This window comes from Enhydra lutris, unplaced genomic scaffold, assembly GCF_002288905.1.
Source record: "Enhydra lutris kenyoni isolate GAN:26980312 unplaced genomic scaffold, ASM228890v2 scaffoldscaffold21, whole genome shotgun sequence".
Classification (NCBI taxonomy): Eukaryota; Metazoa; Chordata; class Mammalia; order Carnivora; family Mustelidae; genus Enhydra; species Enhydra lutris.
The window spans coordinates 57,420,987-57,439,464 of NW_019154105.1; the positions used below are offsets into that span (position 1 = coordinate 57,420,987).

At 42.4% G+C, this 18,478-nt stretch overlaps 1 protein-coding gene across 3 annotated transcripts in view; it reads left to right on the forward strand.

The window, feature by feature from the left end:
* Window positions 1-3,562: 3,562 nt before the first annotated feature.
* The window catches only part of LOC111149017 (prominin 1), a 105,166-nt gene continuing 90,250 nt past the window's right edge, over window positions 3,563-18,478 (forward strand). The window contains exon 1 of one of the 3 annotated variants that reach the window (XM_022505897.1): window positions 3,563-4,012. In XM_022505897.1, the coding sequence (XP_022361605.1) occupies window positions 3,793-4,012 (220 nt within the window). In that variant the 5' untranslated portion in view covers window positions 3,563-3,792. The remainder of the gene's footprint in view (window positions 4,013-18,478) is intronic. The other 2 variants (XM_022505896.1, XM_022505895.1) reach the window with 2 other exon arrangements.

An 18,478-nucleotide genomic window follows, 5' to 3' on the forward strand; every position in this document is an offset into this window, starting at 1 on the left:
ATCAGAGACCATTCCACAACAGCTGGGATGGATCAGTTTAATGCACTATAAGAAGGGCATTTGGGGCACTCTTCCTTGCATCTGTTGTCTTGCAGTTGCATTTGAGAAACCAAAGATGTCTTTGGAAAGTGGCCTGAATAAGCTAGGTGAGTGAGTACTCAGGACCAGTGCTGGTTCTCAAACTTCAGTTGTCTTGAGAATCAATCACCCGGGAAGAGTGTTAAAAATGCAGATTAATGGGCCCGGTCCCCAGAAATTAGGTCTGATAACCAGCATTTTAAATAAATATGCATTTTATGCCAATGCAGCTCCTGGTCCTAGAGAACTGGCTTGGGTTTTATGCTGGCAGTCCCAGGAGCTGCCCCAGCTGCTCCTGCTACCCAGTGAGGTTAACAGGTGAGGTCCCACAACCTCTCTTCTGCCTTGACTTGTATTATCTAGTGTTTCCTAAGTAGTGAGATTTTAGTATTAACATTTACTTCTAAATGTGAGAGGGACCAACACTTTGGAGCAAGAAGTGAGGAAATCTGGGGCGCCTGGGTGGCTCAGTGGGTTAAGCCTCTGCCTTTGGCTCAGGTCATGGTCTCAGGGTCCTGGGATCAAGCCCCGCGTTGGGCTCTCTGCTCAGCGGGGAGCCTGCTTCCCCCTCTCCCTCTGCCTGCCTCTCTGCCTACTTGTGATCTCTCTCTCTCTCTGTGTGTCAAATAAATACATAAAATCTTAAAAAAAAAAAAAAAAAAGAAGTGAAGAAATCTGGACACGTAGCTCTAGGTGCTGCCTAGCTTAATTGGCACTTCCAGCTTCGCAGCAGTGAGTGGGGCTGCATTTCACTTGGGATTTGCCTTCCTCTGCTTTTTCCCAGAGAGAATTTGAAACTTTTTATTCATAGCTCTTCACAGGCCTCTTGCCATCTCTCTCCTGCTGTGCTTCTCCTCTTCCCTGGCTGAGGTGTGGTGGCATTAACAGGAAGTCAGCCTTTCTTAGCAGCTGAGCCTTTAATCCTTCCAGCTGCTGTGCTCCCTGCCTGTGCTTTAGCAGAAAACAAGATGGGAGCATGTAATGTGTGTGTATGTGTTGTATGTATTTTATATGATATTTATATGAGTGTGTGTGTTGTACGTATATATGTTTTGCATATGTGTGGAGTGTGTCAGTGTGTGTGGTATGTATATGTGTGGTGTGTATACATGCAGTGTATCAGTGTGTGGTGTATATGTCTGATAGTGTGTGTTATATGTATGTTTGTTGTGTTTTGTGTGGTGTATGTGGTGTATGTATGTGCAGTGTGTATGGTGTGTGTTAATGTGTTGGTGTATATGTGGTGTGTGCTAGTGTGTGTGGTGTGTGTTTGGTGAGTGCTAGTGTGTGTGATGTATGCTAGGGTGTTTAGCATGTGTGGCATGTGCTAGTGTGTGTATGTGTGGTGGGTGTTAGTGTGTGGTGTATATGTTAATGTGGGTGGTGTGTATATGTGTGGTGTATGCTAGTGTATGTGGTGTATGTATGTATAGTGTGTGTGGTGTGTGTTAGTGTGTGTGGTGTGTGTGGTGTGTGTACATGTGGCGTATGATAGTGTGTGTGGTGTGTGTAGGTGTGGGGTGTGTGTGGTGTGTATTAGTGTGTGTGGTGTGGTGTGTGGTATGTGCTAGTCTGTGTGGTGTGTGTAGTGTGCATGTGCATGCCTGCCTGCCTGTCTAATGACAGTAGTCCTAGTCCTGAATAACACACCCACCCTCACCTTTCATCTCCCTCTCCTGCCCTGTGCAGCCCAGGAGACTCCCAGACAGTGGCTTTGTAAAGACCAGCTGGCTTTGTTTCTTTCTCATTTGTCCTCTCTGGAAACTATTTGAAGATGGAGCAGAGCAGGCCTGTGTTTGCACACAGGGGTGACTTCTGATCAGAACCAGTGAAAGGCTAGAGCACTCCAGAGCCCAAGCAGGGGGGCTGCGGCAGCCAAGCCTGGAAGAGAGAATGCCCTTTGGAAACAGTTACCAGGGTCCTGGTGTATCCATGGTGTGATGGAGAGCCGACAGGAAGCTGATTTGGGGTTAACAAGGTTGGCACTGAGAGCTGTAAATGCTCTGAGAAGCCCATGAGTAGATAAGGAGAGTTTAGGGTCATTCTTTTGGGAGTTCTGTGCAGAAGTAACTGGGGTGGGACAAGACTTAGAAGATGAGGCAATATCCAGGAGATTAAATATGAATTAACATCTTCACTCAAACAGCTCATGCATTCGCACCTTTCGTCTGGAACTTTCTACAGCTTGGTGGAATACAAGTGGTAGGCCCTCTGGCCCCTCGTGCAATGTGTCACTTTCTTGAAGACCCTCTTTCCCCCATTGCACAGTGGGTTTTAGGAGCACCCTGCCCTTATTTTGAAAGTTACTAAGTGTGTATCTTATGTACAAAATAGAATATAATCAGAGTGCTCCTGACCCCAGAATAGAATAGGTGCAGAGCATCCCAGTTCCTCTCCGATGTTGCATTCTGATGCACCTAGTTCTTTTTCTACACAGTGGCATAAACAAATCAGTCATTTAGGCTTTTTCAGTTTTACCTTGAGGGGTACTTACTGAACCCCGACTCTGCCCTGTCTTTTGTTCAGTTCTGGGGCTAGAAACACAAGGGGACAGGGTCTACTTTGGAGGCCCTCGGGGTCTCTTGCCCTAGCTATACACTGGCTTGGTAGCTGCTTCTCACATTCCTGTTTCTCCCTCCCAGGAAGGGTGGTGGGGAATCTCCCTCTGCCCTGTCTCTCATCCCTGGGACCTATAATTCCCAGGTAGTGACTTGGGGGCGAAGGTTTCTTTCAGGATTACCTGGTGAACATGTTAGAAAGGTAAATTCCAGTGTAACCTAGCCTTAGACAGCTTGGTTCTGCCCCTGAGGTCTTCTAGTTTGGGTTGGGGATGAGGTGGAGAGGCAGATGTCTGAAATAAGGTCAGTGAGCAAATGAGTAGAAGAAAAAGCAGATAAAATGTATCTCCAGAAAGCAGGGACACCTGCACCAATCTGGAGAAAAAAATAGGCATCTGGTCTATGGCTGGGGCCTCTGGAGGCCTGCATGGAGCCCCAGAGAGAAGGCTCTGTAGGAACGGTGTGCTGGTGTCTTGCAGGGGCTCTGAAGGAAAACTCCTGGGTTTGAATTGTAACCCCACCGTTAATCATCCCCGACCTTGGGGCAAGTCCCCGAAGTCCTCTGTGAAGAGGTTTCCTCATCTGTAAATGGTATAATGCCTTCAACAGGGTCCAGCGGGCCCAGCACGTACAGCAGTGTTGGGTACATAGTAAGTGCTCAGTAAGTCTCTCTTCCTAAGGCCGAACAGCCTTCTCTGCAGCATAGAGTGTTTCTGGAACCCATCAAGGTCTGCGTTATGCATCTGGACCCTGGGGTGGGGCCTTCTGGCTTTCGTGCCCCTGCAGCTCTAAGCAGTCTCTGCTTTTGCCTCCCACGCAGTGGATTAGGCAGATGCGCTACCTCTAAGCTGTGCCACCTCCTCTCTGGAGGTTCCTGGGGCAGACAGGCCGCGGGTGAACTGAGTGCTGCCTTTCTCTCCCACCAGGGATGGTGCCTTGAGTCCACGGACCCGGACCCGGATCCACAAAAAGATTCTCAGACGGCCTTTGCTGCATGCCAGCCCGGCCAGGGAAGGGAGTGGGCTCTGCACACCCAGCGCTTGCCGCCAAGCCTCTTTGGCGCAGGAACACAAGCTCCTGTCTCATCCTAGGCTTCCAGAACCTCTGAGACCGGAGGCCCCCAGCTCTACCTCATGCGTGCAGGATCTGGCTAGCCATGGCCCTCCTCCTCAGCTTCCTGCTGCTGCTGGAGCTGTTCTGGGATACCTCTGCCCTGGGGCCTTTGTCATCCACAAAGGGTTCTGATGGTTTGGAATTTGAATTGCCGACCACAAACTATGAGACCAAAGACTCTTACAACGCTGGGCCCATTGGTGTTCTCTTTAAAATGGTGCATGTCTTCCTCCGTGTGGTGCAGCCCAATGCTTTCCCTGAAGGTAAGTGCCCATGGCGTGGAGGGGGGGGCAGTTTGTCTCCAGACACACTCACATGGGCACACAGAATATTGTTTGTTAATCATGATACAGTAAATATGTATTATATTCAGTATTTTATTTATATATGCAGTATTTTAAAAACATAACATTCAAAGTGATTGGATTGCACAGGAGCAGAAAGTATTGAGATAGAAGTTAGGAACACTTGTACCAGGTTAAATAGGTTGTTAATCAATGTGATTATAAGAAATGAATTCAAACAATGTTGCTATGCTGGTTTTCCAATTCTTGATCTTTTTTCCCCCTCCCTCTTTTTTTTTTTTTTCTTTTTCTTTTCTTTTCTTTTTTTTCCTGGTGAAAACAATGAATTACTCTCAAGTGCAAACCAAAGGTAAAAATTACGGTTAAAAATAAATATTCTCAGGTGAGTTAATAATTACCTCTGGTGGCTAAGCCAGCACTCACAGACCGACCCCTCCTTGACCTACCACAAAGTACAATTTCACATTGCTGAGGAAAATGACTGTCCTGACCTGCCATGTTTACCTGGCTAACTCTTTGCTTCAGTTCTAAGACTTGAAGTGTAAGGAAAGGAGGAATGGTCTCTTGTTAGAACTTTAATGACATGGTGCCTTACCCTTCATGAGTATTGTTGTTTGTCCTACTCCCTGTACTGGGAAGTCGGCGGGCATGTGTTTTCAGGAACGAGATTATGAAAATTTAAATGGTCTGTGGGAAGTATCTGCTATTAGGGTTTGGCAATCTAAAGTTTTATTGACTTCATGTTAGACTTATTCTAGGATTGTTCTTTAAACTATGAAAATTTGAATGCTATTATTGATTACTACAATATACAAATGATAAAATTTATAGTAATCCTTATCATCTTCTTTAGCTGGTCAGCTATTGTTCATAAGAGGATTATATGTCAGTGTGTGTGTGTGTGTGTGTGTGTGTGTGTGTGAGAGAGAGAGAGAATGAGAGAGAGAGACAGAGAAAGAGAGACAGAGAGACAGAAAGAGAGGGAGAGAGAAGGTATTTCGTGAGCTTTAACACTTGTTTATATTATAGGCAGTTTATAGATTTTCATTATGATACATTTATATTAAAATTTTCTTACTTTTTTATTTCAGATTAAGAAATTGAAACAGTTTGAAGTGTAGTTCTCCATTTTTTATTAGTTTAAGTTTCAGTGTAATGAAACAAATCACTCTGAGCCCTGTTGCCATTGAAGAGAAACTGAACAAATACTACGTACTGTTTATGTCCCTGCTTGAAAGATTAAATTTGGAAATCCAAAAGACAGAAGTAGAAACTAGTTCATTTATTAATGTGGGATATAAGCTCACTATTCTCGATAGGTACCTCTTCCTTTATTTGTAGACTTGGTGTAAATATTATTGAATAATCAAATACCTCGTGTTTTTAGTTTTAATTTCTTTGGAGTTTTTTTATGCAAAAGGAATAGAATTCGGTTGTTTTATATGAATTTATATCAGCGTCTTCAAAAGGACTGTGAAGCATCCATGTGTCATTAAGGCATATCGTGTAATTAGTTATCCTATAATCTCTTTCCATATGTTGCTTTATTTTGCTTCCTCTAGGTTTCAGAGGAAGGTTTCCTCACACTTCTTTTACAAAGGAAAGCCATATTTTTAGAAGTTTGTATTCAAATTATCAGGTCAAAGGTATCCTATATCCAGCACATTCTCAGGTTTTGAACTCTGGCATCATTATTAGTCTAGGAGGAGCCGTCTGAAGAATTTAAATCCTGCTGTAATCTGAGGGTGTTAGCCCTGCTTGTCCCTTGACCTTCATCAGTACTTATTTCTTTGGAAAAAGAAATTCCCAAAAGTCTTAATAGTATACCAGAGCAGAGCCACATTACCCCTTGATGGGGGCTGGGGATTGGGTTTCTTAAAGAATATAATATTGAATTTCAAAGGGGACATCTTGGAGTGTTGGATTTTTTTTTCCCCCCACCATCCCATTTTTTTTAAATTGTTTCATCAAGTTGCTAGATATCATAATGGTCTCAGAGCCCCTTATAGGTACTTTGCCACATAAAGGGCATGTAGCAGACGTGGTTTTTCCTACTGGGCCAGTGCGTTTCATGAATGCCAGATCATAAGCAGACATCTTCATAACAGAAGATGTAAAAACAACAACAATGAGAGAGGACAGGAGTGAGAGAGAGAGAGAGAGAGAAATGAAATCCTACTCATTAGCTTGACTAACTTAATACATTAACCTTGAAGTCATTCAGATGACTTCATGGCAAGTCCTCTACAAAGTAACATATTCACAGAGAGAATGATCCCCTAGGTATATACTTTCATTTGAAAGGGTAGAGTGTTTTGAATCCAGGGTCCTGGTCCAGTGCAGGGGTGAAAGAGAAAGGGAGGACTCTCGATCCTGGCCTCCCTTTTCTCATGCTATTGGACTGGGAAGTTTTCCACTTTGCCTCCTGTGTCTGAGCCAAACAATATAAAGGATTTTGCCTTTGTAACTCTCTAAAGTGAAGCCCGTCGTGTATCCTTATAAATCCAAGATGGAATGGTCTTATTTAGCTGGGAGTTTACATAAAAGTCTATTTACCTTCCTGGGCAGAGGAAAAGATCAGATTAGATCAGACCAGAAAGACAGGTAACTATACACCACAGCAGAACATGCTCGAGAACCTGGTGTGGGTATTTCATAAACACCTGCCCCTGGTCTGAAGCTGCAAGAGGGATGCCGAGTCCCCTGCTTAGTCTCTCTGAGAAGAGAACGATGGCTTACATTCAGGAGGAGTTGCTTGTCCATTCATTCAACTTAAAAAGGGTGATGATGACAGGATGACTGGAGGAGTTGAGGGAAGGGTGTTCCTGACACAGGGAACCATATGACTTAGGGAGTGGACGAGAGAGTGATTCAGGGTGGACCCATGAGGTGGGTATTTATGGAATAAATCTGTTAAGGGTCAGACCCTGACTGATAAGCTGGCAAATTTTGTAGAGGGAAGGAAGCTAAGGCAGCATAAGCAAAAATTTCATTGATTTGGCAATCATTTATTGAGAGTGCCTGATTTTCTGTGGTTTACCTGGTCGGGGCTGGGAGCCAAGGCAGAAGGGGAATTGGGTTTTGGAAAAAGAATCTGATAGCAGGGATGCCTGGGTGGCTCAGTTGGTTGGATGACTGCCTTCGGCTCAGGTCATGATACTGGAGTCCCGGGATCGAGTCCCACATCGGGCTCCCGGCTCCACGGGAAGTCTGCTTCTCTCTCTGACCTTCTCCTTGCTCATGCTCTCTCTCACTGTCTCTCTCTCAAATAAATAAATAAATAAATAAATAAATAAATAAATAGAATCTGATAGCAGCTGGTGGGAGAGGTCATAGGGAGGTAGAGTGTTCTGCAGTGGTCCAGAGGGAGATAATAACGGACTAACTCAGCACAAGGCAAAGGTAATGGAGGAAACAGAGGCAGGATCAATTTCATGGCTTTCATTTCAAAGGACTTTGGTTCAAATCCTAACTCTTGTCTATTACCTGCTGGGTGATCTTGGCCAAGTTAATTTTCAGAGCCTCTGCTCTCATAGATGTAATATGACTATAATTATAACTCACTTTGTAGCTTTTATCTGTGAGGCTTAAATAAGATGATGTATGCAAAACCTATGTTTAAAACCATGTCTGAAAAGCACAGATAAAAATCCTTAATAAGTGTAGCTGCTAGTAATATTATTATTTGAGAGGAAGAATTGACCAAATTTGACACCAAGACTGGTGCCAAAAAGGGACATGAGAAAAAGATGTCTCTAGGAGGGAGGGATCACTGAAATATCCTTGCTGCTGCTCCATCAGGAATATTCTAGGAGTTACCATGGAAGAATCCATTCCATTACTTTCGAACTTTCGAAGTTCAGTGGGCTGTGTCTTCCCACAAGCCCTACAGTCCCAGAACTGGTTCTAGAAGGCAGGGCTTGGGGGCAGTGCTAGTCTACCGCATGGTCTTTACTCCTCATCTGACAGACTCTCATTCTTCCTCTTCTGTGTTCTTTCCCACTATCCCTGGTATCTGCCGTAAGGCATTCTTTGCTGTTAGCTCACTCGAATCCCCCAACAACTTTGGCAGGTAGATGATGGTGGTAAATGAAGGTCTTATTTCTATTTATTATACCCCCCGTCACAGACAGGAAAGCTAAGTCAGAATAAGAGAACATGTTCAAGGCACACAGCTAGCCAGGGGGAGATTGAGAAACCTCTGTCTCCAGGACGAGTTATTTCTCAATATACCTTGTGGCTCATTTATTTCACAACATACCTTGTGGCTCATTTCTTTCCCTTTTACTTTACCGCAGTGCTTTCAAAATATCTACAGATGGCTATAAAAAATGATAATTTTGCACACTGAGAGTGTGTGTTATAGAAGATTATCTGGCGTGGATGGTAAACAGTGCCTTTTCAATTTCATGTGTCTTATGATGAATTTGGCATAAATCACGACCCAGATCAGAGTTAGTCTACTGGAGCTCCGCTTTTATTTTATTTTTATAGAAAGTCTCTAAAATTACTCTCTGCTCTGTTTTGGGCATATTTTTAAATGAGATTTTTAGGCTGATTGACTTGTTTCTAACAGCGTTCTAGGTTAATCTGATTTTGGTGGTGCCAGAGCTGGGTGAGTGGCAGGTGGGAGGAGGGAAGAGTGAAGCTTGTCCTCTGCTGAGTCTGAGATCTGGGCAGGATGTTGTAGTAAGTGGGAGTTCCCTCCCTTGCAGGTAACATAAACCTGTTAACTGAGAGAGTAAAAAAGGAGTTTATCATCATGACTCCCAGTTACCTCGTGGTGCCCAGCCACCAGGGACTGGGTCTCACTCCAGGGCCTCCTTGTCTCCCACCTTGGCTCCTTTCTGCACACAGTCCCTTTGTACCTCTGCCTTCCCATTCCCCCTCCCTCTGGGCTCATCCACTCCTGCAGACCCTCCTGGCAGAGAACCAGGATATCCAGTGTCGCAGAATTCAAGCCTACTTCCTGGAGAATAGTTGGGGGGTTCTTCTCTTTTAAGTCCCAAACCCAAGTTCCAGTTCTGCCTCGGCCAGTCACCTACCACAGACCCACTGAGTAATGGTGGCCATGGTCACATCTCGTGGGCCTGACCCTGGGAGCCATCACTGTCCCCACGGCACAGGTAAGGAGGTGCCTCCCAGGAAAGGGGATGGCTGGGCAGACAGCCCAATAGATGTGTCTTTGCCAATGTCCACTGGGAATCAGGATGTTATATTATATCCAACACCTGTGTGTTCTTACTTAATTCAAACAAAGCCAGCATTGTCTCCTTTGGATCCCAGCACTCATATTGGCAGTGGGCCTGGCCACAGATAAGGTCATTGAAGGAAAGAACTAATATCTAGTCATCCTTCCTCCCTGGTGTCACTCACTGTGCTGGGCAGCCTTCTCATCCTAATTTATGTACAAGCTAACAGCTATTGTGTAGCTGCTTTCGGGATTTGAACAGCTCAATAACTCTACAAGCTAGGTACCATTATTCTCATTTTATGGAAGAGGAAGTTGAGGTCCACAACTAGTTGGGGGTCACACAAGGAGTCCATGGCAGAGGCAGGCTTTATTGTCCAAGCTCATAGTTGCTGCTTGTATTTGCTGATCTAGAACTCAGGAGACTCGGGGACTGTCCCAAGGTCACATACACTAATGGCTAAGCGGTCAACCCAGGGTTTGACCCAGGGCCAATGACTCTGTCTCCCCTCCCCCAGTGTTGCACTATGTTGCCTCTGTGGATATCTGCTGTACAGATTGCATTCATATGTCCCCAGGGACCTGTGAGTGTGGAATGGGTTTCAGGGGGAGGTGACACATCCGCAGACTGTAACGGGTACTGCTCAATTCATCTCATGTGTCTTCTGCTTCATAGAACAACTTTTGTAGCTAAACAGAAAACCCTGTCCTATTGACTATATTCCTGTAACATCTACAAGGTCCTGCTGGACTGTGGTCCTGACTTTATGTGTGTCATCAACAGAGGCAGGCTATGCTTTTCTGGGACATGTGTGCCAGGCCCACAAAAAGACACAAGAAAAGCTCCCTACTCCTCTAGTCTCCAGTGGTGATGTTCTTTTAGGAAGTCTTTAAGTACATGCAGGAAATGAGAGATTAAGTATGAATGTAAAGAAAGAGGACCCCGGAGCAGCTGCTGGATGGAACCAATGTGGAATTAAATGCCACTTTTCTATTGGCATTGAGCAGAAGTCCTCCAATTTACTCTTGCAGAATAAGCTGTGAAGTGTGATCTGTACAGGGAAGGCAGTGCTGGGTCTGAACTGCACAGCAGGATGGACAGTAGCAGGAGAGAAGGTAGGCCTAGCAGGCCTGCCACGTATCCTCTGCTGGATGGGGATCTAGATTCTGGAACAAGTCCAGTACTTGAGCTGTGGTGAGGAACTCACTTTCTGGAGCCACTGCCTGGGTTTGAATCCTGGCTCCATAGTTTACTAGCTCTGTAACCTTGGGCAAGTTACTTAAGCTCTCTGTTTCTTAGTTTTTCCTCTGCAAAATGATGAAAAGAGTCATTGTACTTTCGGAGCACCTGATTTCTGCTCAGATCATGATCTCAGGGTCATGAGATCAAGCTCCATGTTGGGCTTCATGCTGGGCATGGAGTCTGCTTGAGATTCCGTCTCTTTCTGCCCCTCTCTCCGTTCTCTCTCTGTCTCTCTCTCAAGAAAAAAATAATCATGGTACCTTTTGGGTCATCATAATATTTAAAGAAATAATGTTTGCAAAGCAAACATTTGCAAAACATTATCTAACATACAGTAAGTGCTGTGTGTTTGTCAAATAACATTTGAATGTATAAAATTCATATTCATTAAAAGCCTTTGAACTAATGTCAGACTTTGATGATCGCACAGACAAAAGAACAAGTATTTATTGGACCCCCACTGTGCTGGTTTCCTAGAGCTGCCATAACAAATGATCTCAAACTGGGTGGCTGAAAACAGAGATTTATTCTTTCTGAGTTCTAAAGGCCAGATGTCCAAAGTCAAGGTATTGGTGGGGCCATGCTCTCTCTGAAAGCTCTAGGGGAGAATCCTTACTTCTTTCAGCTTCTAGTGGCTCTAGGTGTTCTAATCTTGCCTGTCTTCACACAGCCCCCTTCTGTATCACTGGCCTTCTCTTATAAGGACACCTGTCATTGGATTTAAGGCTCACCCTACATCTAGGATAATATTGTCTCAAGATCCTTAATTATGTCAACAAAGACCCTTTTTCCTAATAAGGTAACTTTCACAGGTTCCTGGGGGCAGGAATTAGACATGCCTTTCTGAAGGCTACCTTCACACCTTCAACACACACACCCATTACATTCTTCTTTAGTTCTCCCCAACAGCCCAGTGATACCAAGTAATGTGACCAAGGTCATATTTCTGAAAAATGGAATCAGACTCAAAGCTATTTGATTCTAAGAGCTCATATTTTAATCCTGCAAATATGTAGTGAGCTCCTACTAGATGCCAAGCCTGGTGCTGTTTGGCAGAGATGGCATCAACTGAATTTCTCTGTTCTCGGAGACTGACATTGAGGGAAGAGATCTCCACTTCCGTAGGGGGCTGAGGTGCAGGGCGGGCTTGTCCTTGCTCATAGTCAAGTGTAAATAGTGGGCTCATGGCTGTTCCAAGGAAGGATTAGTCATGATGGAGCCAAGAGAAGGCTTCATGGAGGAAGTAGCATCTGAACTGAGCTGAAGGGTGTGGAAGGTTTCAGGAAGCAGAGGAGAGCATTCCAGGTGCATAAGTAGACTCCTGATTGATGCAAGTTGAGATAGTGGCTCATAGGATATGGCCTGGAGAACGCCAAAGCTAGAGCCCTTCATGGCTGGGAGATTGTCAGGCCATGAGCCTGGGGAGATGCCAGCACATCTACATGGGGCTCTGTAGACAATGGAGGGCAGGCATCGCTCAGTAATCCTGTCACCCTCACCTGAGCTACACGAAGGAGGCCATAGGAGTATGCTTTGTCTACTGAGCCTGTTCCTGGAAATTCTCAGGTATATTTGGACACTAGTGGCCTAGCTTAGTGCTGCCCAATGTGGCATTTGGAACAACAGCATCAACATCACCTGGAAGGTTATTAGAAATGCAAATCCTTAGGTCTCACTCTGTATCTACTAAATCAACATATTTCTTTTAATTTAAAAAATATTTAAAATATTTTTGTGTTGAAGTACAATACGCATGTCAAGAAGTACACCTATATCGACAACTTGATGACTTTTCACAAACTGCACACATCTTTGTGACCAGCTCCAAGACAAATAACAAGCTCCCAGAAGGACCCTATCTTGTTTCATGCTCATTGTCCCCCAGCTCATCCCAAGAGTAACACCCCCTCCTGCTTTTCAATGGCATAGATGAACTACACCTGCTGGAAACAGTACATACACATTGGTTTCTGCCCTCTTTTGCACAATATCTTAATTGTAATATTCACTCAGATTGTTGCATATGGTTGTAAATATTCATTTTGCTGTTGCACACTCTCCTATCATATGAATATACTATAATTTATATATCTATCCTACTGGCTTGGCATTTGGGAGGTTTCCAGTTGGGGTCTGTTTAGTCAGTTTGGGCAGCTGTCACAAAATACCACAGCCTGGGGGCGCATAAACAGCATTTTATTTCTTGCTGTTGTAGAAGCTGAAAGTCCAAGATCAAGGTGCAGGAGATTTAGTGTCTGGTGAGAGTCATTTTCTTGGTTTGAGAACAGTTGTCTTCTCACTATATCTTCAGGTGGAGGAGAGAGAGAGCATGAGCCTGCATGTACACAGGTCCCTTCCTCTTCCTATGAAGCATTAACCCCATCATGAGGGCTCCACCTCCACACCTCATCTAAACCTAAATTCCTCCCAAAGGCCTTCTGATGAGCCTTCATTTCCCCATCACCCAAGCTTCGATAACTTTCAACTCATGATCAATTTTGTTTGGTTTCTACCTCTACCTATTCCTCCTACTCATCCCCTCCATTTTGAAGCAAATTCTAGTCTTTCTATCATATCATCTATAAATATTTCTGTACCTATACCTAAAAATAAAGATGCTGGACTATTACACTGTAGAAAGCCAACAGCAGTTCTTCAATATAATAAAGTATTGAAGTGTTCAGATTTCTTGATTGTCTTGTAAATACAATTTTTTAATACAGTTTGACTGAATTGGGATCCAAATAATTCTCATATATTACGATAGGTTGATATGTCTCCTTCTGTCTCTGTTTAATTTCTAGGATGCGCCTCTAGGTCTTTTTCCTCCTTGCAATATTTTTGCTGAAGAACCTAGTTATTTTTCCTGCAGTATTTCTTATAGGCTGAACTTGGTTGATTCCATTTTCATGGCGTTCTTAACATATTTCTCTGCCTTTCTTACAAAGATCAGATACAAGTTCATTCTACAAAGGCACTTTATAGGTGGTATTGTACATTTGCACCAGGATATGGATACTATCTGTTTGGTTGTCTCCCTTTTTGTGATGTTAGCAGCACTGATGATCACTGTCTACTTGCATTCATTCACAACGGGTCCAGTCCTTTCAATGTTGTTTGCAAACATGCTCTCAGGTTTGTTAAAAATCTTAGGGAACAAAATGGAATACTTTGCATGTTCTGTAACGGCAAGTGTTCACTTAGTAGTATTTCATGGACATGTCCCTGTTAGGGTGTTGCCCGAGCTGGAAAGGTTTTTAAACAAGGAACTTGAAACATTCATTCACCAACCTTTTGATGTAGAGCCAAGACTGAAAACATTTTTTTAACATGAGTTAATTGTTTGAAGTTCATGATTAGCGTTTCTGATATAAATAGCAGCCAAAATGTATCCTTTGTAATTTTTGGCTTCTTTGTTTTGATTTCTTTGAATTCAAAGAAAACACGTAGAGTTCAGAGTTGTGTGTTTTTAGTTGGCTTTTTCTTCCCAGAATTTTACAGTTGACTCACATGTGATTTCATCTAATTACTGGTCTTTATTAAGTCTTTACAGAACATTTCGTTTTCTGTGCTCATTCTTTTTATATGCATATTTCCTTAGTTTGTGTAATATTTAATTACACATTGAACTTATTATACATAAAGAGGCAGAAAGAAGGTTGGGAGCAAATTGAGTGTTTTGGGTTGAAGTTTTCCTCCCACCAATTGATATGTTGATGTCCTAAACCCTGGTACCTCAAAATGTGACCTCATTTGGAGACAGGGTTGTTGCAGATGCCAGTAGTTAAACTGAGGTCATACTGGAGTAGGGTGGGCCCCTAACCCTATAGGATTAGTGTCCTTATGAGGTGAAATTGGTAGACAGATATAGACATGGAGAAGATGCCAGGTGAGGACTGGAGTGATGGCTCCACAAGCCAAGGAACTGCCAGAAGCTAGGAAAGACCTAGAACAGCTCCTTCCCTAGAACTTTCAGAGAGAGCATGGCCCTGTCCACTCTTGGACTTGGATTTCCAGCCCCTAGAACTGTGAGACAATACATTCCTGTGCTTTGAGCCACACCATTTGTGATTTTTAGTTGTCACAGGCCTAGCAAACACTTGCACCCAGTAAGTAGATACATGGACTGGTGTTGCAGAGGGTCACGTGTGCCTGGCAGAGGTGGTCACTTCCTGGTGCATGAGGGAAGGACCTGATGGCTGGGTGATCTGGGCAGCTGGAAAGTGGGATTTAGCTCCCCAGGTCTCCACTGTCATTCATACATTTATGATCCGAGTCACAACATCCATGCATTTCATTCATGAAGATTCAACGATACCTGCTGAAAAGGAAGAAAAGGAGAAATTAGTTGTATAAGCCGGTCTTTCTGCTGATGTACAACCATATCATGTAGTATTTGTCTGAAGGAGTTACCACCTCCATCAGCGCTTAAAAGAAAGACTGGCATTGCATGCTGGAGGTCAGAGATTTAAAGGATTTTCATGGGTAATTCCTCTCTACCTGCTTTTTATTCTCTGTAGTCCCTGCCTGACATAAGGCCCCAAAACCCTTCAAGATCAGATACCTTGTTCCTTGCCTCCTGTCCTCCAGGTGCCTCCTGGCCAAAGTCCTGTTGTTTTTTTAAAACCTTCCCCATGTGATCCCTATTCTGGAAATCTGGAACCTCTCATCTCATTATTTTGTCCTATTTCTGTATTTCTTGCACACTTTCACTGTTACATGTTTAACACTGCCTTTTGATAGTTTGTAGTCGTGGATTATAAATTTACTGATGCCGGCAAAGCCTGGTACTTTGGAGGATCCTTCGTAATCTCTTGCTTTTGTTTTGGTACTTCTGAGCTTGAAAAACACACTTTTCTCTCCCTACCAAATTTTTTATTTACTCAGCAAAAGTTGAGCATTTGCTGTGTGTACTTTTTTGAAATACTGGTGTCAGGATGATACCACTGAGCTCTTATATAGTAAAACCCTCAGGGCCATATGTCTTTCTGGAGTGTGTTCCTCTGCTTTACAGTTCTCTTCTATAAATTCCCTGTCAGCTTTGCAAATTTTTTCTTTTGTTCTTGCATTGTCAGCTGTTAATGCAGCTCTGCTTTCTTGGAATCCTAATGCTTCACTTCATACGTGTGCATTGCAGTGGGTGGCTCCATTTTTCCTTTAGAATTCAAAGTGCATGAACTTTATGATAGCTCTATGTATTTCAGACACTTATTACTTTACATTCAAGGTTACTGCTTTTTTACTTTCATGGGAAAACTCAAGTTTATAATTTTTTAGCAAATAGTATTCCCAAACTTAACAGTAATTAAATATCTGTGGAGAGCTTAAGAACAAGGAATAACTACAGTGAAGAACATCATGTGTGATCCAGACTAAAGGTGACGAGAAGTCCTGGAGATACCTGAACTGAGAAGGAATAAATATTTAATTAAATCTAAATCACCACATGAGTCCAATTATGTACATTGCTCTCGTGCCCAGTATTTATTAAAATAACTTAAAGCTAATTTTATTTTTAAATATAAAAGCAATATATACACATTAAAAGCAAATAACAGGGTGCCTGGGTGGCTCAGTCAGTTAAGCATCTGCCCTTGGCTTGGATCATGATCCTGGAGTTCTGGGATCGAGCCCCTCATTGGGCTCCCTGCTCAGGAGGGAGTCTGCTTCTCCCTCTGGCCCTCACCCCCCTCATGTGCTCACTCGTTCTGTCTCTCCCTCTCTCAAATAAATAAATAAATAAAATCTTTAGAAAAAAAGAAAATAACATTAAAATGTCATGATTACTAACAAGTTTTGTATGTAGCTATTCTTTCACTCCTTCATTCATTCATTCAGTAGGTATTTGGTGAGTCCTTACCAAGTACCAGGCTGTGTTCTAGGCTCTGGAAATAAACATCTAAAAAATGTTTTACACACACATACATTTTTTTTAAAGGAATTATTCAATGTGCTCTTTGCCCCTTGCTGTTCAAACTTACAATATCTGATAGATTATTCTAGACATCCATTTTATTTCTCTTTAACTTCACAAAATGCAGGGAAGTACAGAGAAGAAAATTCATAAAACATTGGTAGTTTTCTTATGCTCCCAGAATGAATAAATAGTCAGGTTGTTTTGAATAAAAGATAGAAAACATAATTGACAAAATTGGAATCCCTTTTACATACTATCTCCGATCTCACTCCTCTCCTGCCTTCCCTCCTATGCTTCTCCACAGACACCGTTTCCTCTCAGTGCATGTTTTTATGTACTCACTATACGTATTCAAAGAGTATTGTTTTGTGTGTGTCCTGTTTTATGACTGCTTGTTGTTTTTTAACTCGCTGTTAAGTTTTGGGTTTCTTTCTTTCTTTCTTTCTTTCTTTCTTTCTTTCTTTCTTTCCTTCTTTCTTTCTTTTTAAGATTTCATTTATTTATTTGCTAGAGCGAGTGAGAGAGAGCAAGAGAGAGAGAGGGAGAGAGGCAGAGGGAGAAGGAGAAGCAGGCTCCCCACTGGGCAGGCAGCTGGACATGGGACTGATCCCTTTCTATTACCTGAGCCAAGGGCAGGTGCTTAACCGACTGAGCCACCCAGGTACTCCAAGTTTTGGGTTTCTATTCATGCCGAAACCCATTGATTCTAATCCATTCATTTGAGCTGTAATAATGTCCCATTGTATGAGTAAGCCACGTTGTGTTTATTCTGTTCCATAGTGATGGCATTTAGGTCTTTTTCCTCATTTGCTGTATAGTGTTCCATTGATTAGACAATGCATTTCACTGTTTTTGATGGATATTTCGGTTAGCAGTTCTTTTTGCTATTCAAACATTGCTACAAGGACTGCTTGTGAATGTCTAGCTTGACATACTTGGGCAAGTAAATTCAATAGGAGGAACCTCTAGATAAGGAATTACTGTTACAAATGTGTGTATATTTAAAATTTTGATTGATATTACCAAGTGGTTCCTGAGTTTGTGTACCAATTTGCATACCCAGTATTATTAATGCATGAAAATACATGCATACCCACACATTTTTCCAACTCTGGTTATTGAGATTTTTCATCATTGCAAGTCTGACACATTATAGGAAAAAAAAAATCATAGTTTAATTTGTGTATCTTTAATCACTGGTGAGTCATACATATCCTTTTATACATTTACATTTCATTTTGCAAAGAACTTCCTCTTTTTGCCTTTGCTTATTTTCCAGCTGAATTATTGGTATTTTCCACTTTGATTTGTTCCAGTATCTCACTGAATTTTAAAAATACTGAATTTTTGGAATAGGTAACATATTTGCATGGCCCCAAATTTAAACATAAAAAAAGATATACAGTGTGAAGCTTCTGTCCCAGCTAGCTTCTTTACAGACAATCACTATTATCAGTTTATGCATACATTTGTGTGTCTGTGTCTTTTCAGATGTCTTTTCCACATACATGAGCAAAAATGTGCACGTGGTTTTTTCTTTACAAATGATAATATATTGTATGTATTATTTGGCACCTCGCTTTCTTGTTAAACATACAACTTGGTCATTACTTTATATTAGTACATAAGGAGGGAATTCCTCATTCCTTTTATTATTACTGTAGAAGTAGTCCATTACTGATTAACTCATTTCCACCATTTTACTGCTACAAACAGTGTTATAAATCACTTTAATTATTTCATAAATGTGCAAGTACGTATGGAGGATATGTTTCTAGAAATAGAATTGCCAAGCCAACTTAGAATTTAATGAATTTGTACCTATAATAGATGTTGCCCAGTTGCACTCCATAAAGGTTGATCCAGTTTAAACCTACATTAGAAATGCAAAAACATCTTAATAATGTTGTCTAGTGTCTTGTAAGGTAGACATCATCTCTATATTACATATGTGCAAATAGATGCTCAGAGAGAGGTCTGTGTCGGGATCGCACAGCTTGTGGGTGGGCAGAGCAGGAGTTGGACTCAGGTCTGCCTGATTTCAGGATCTTACTCTTTTTATCATGATTTTAG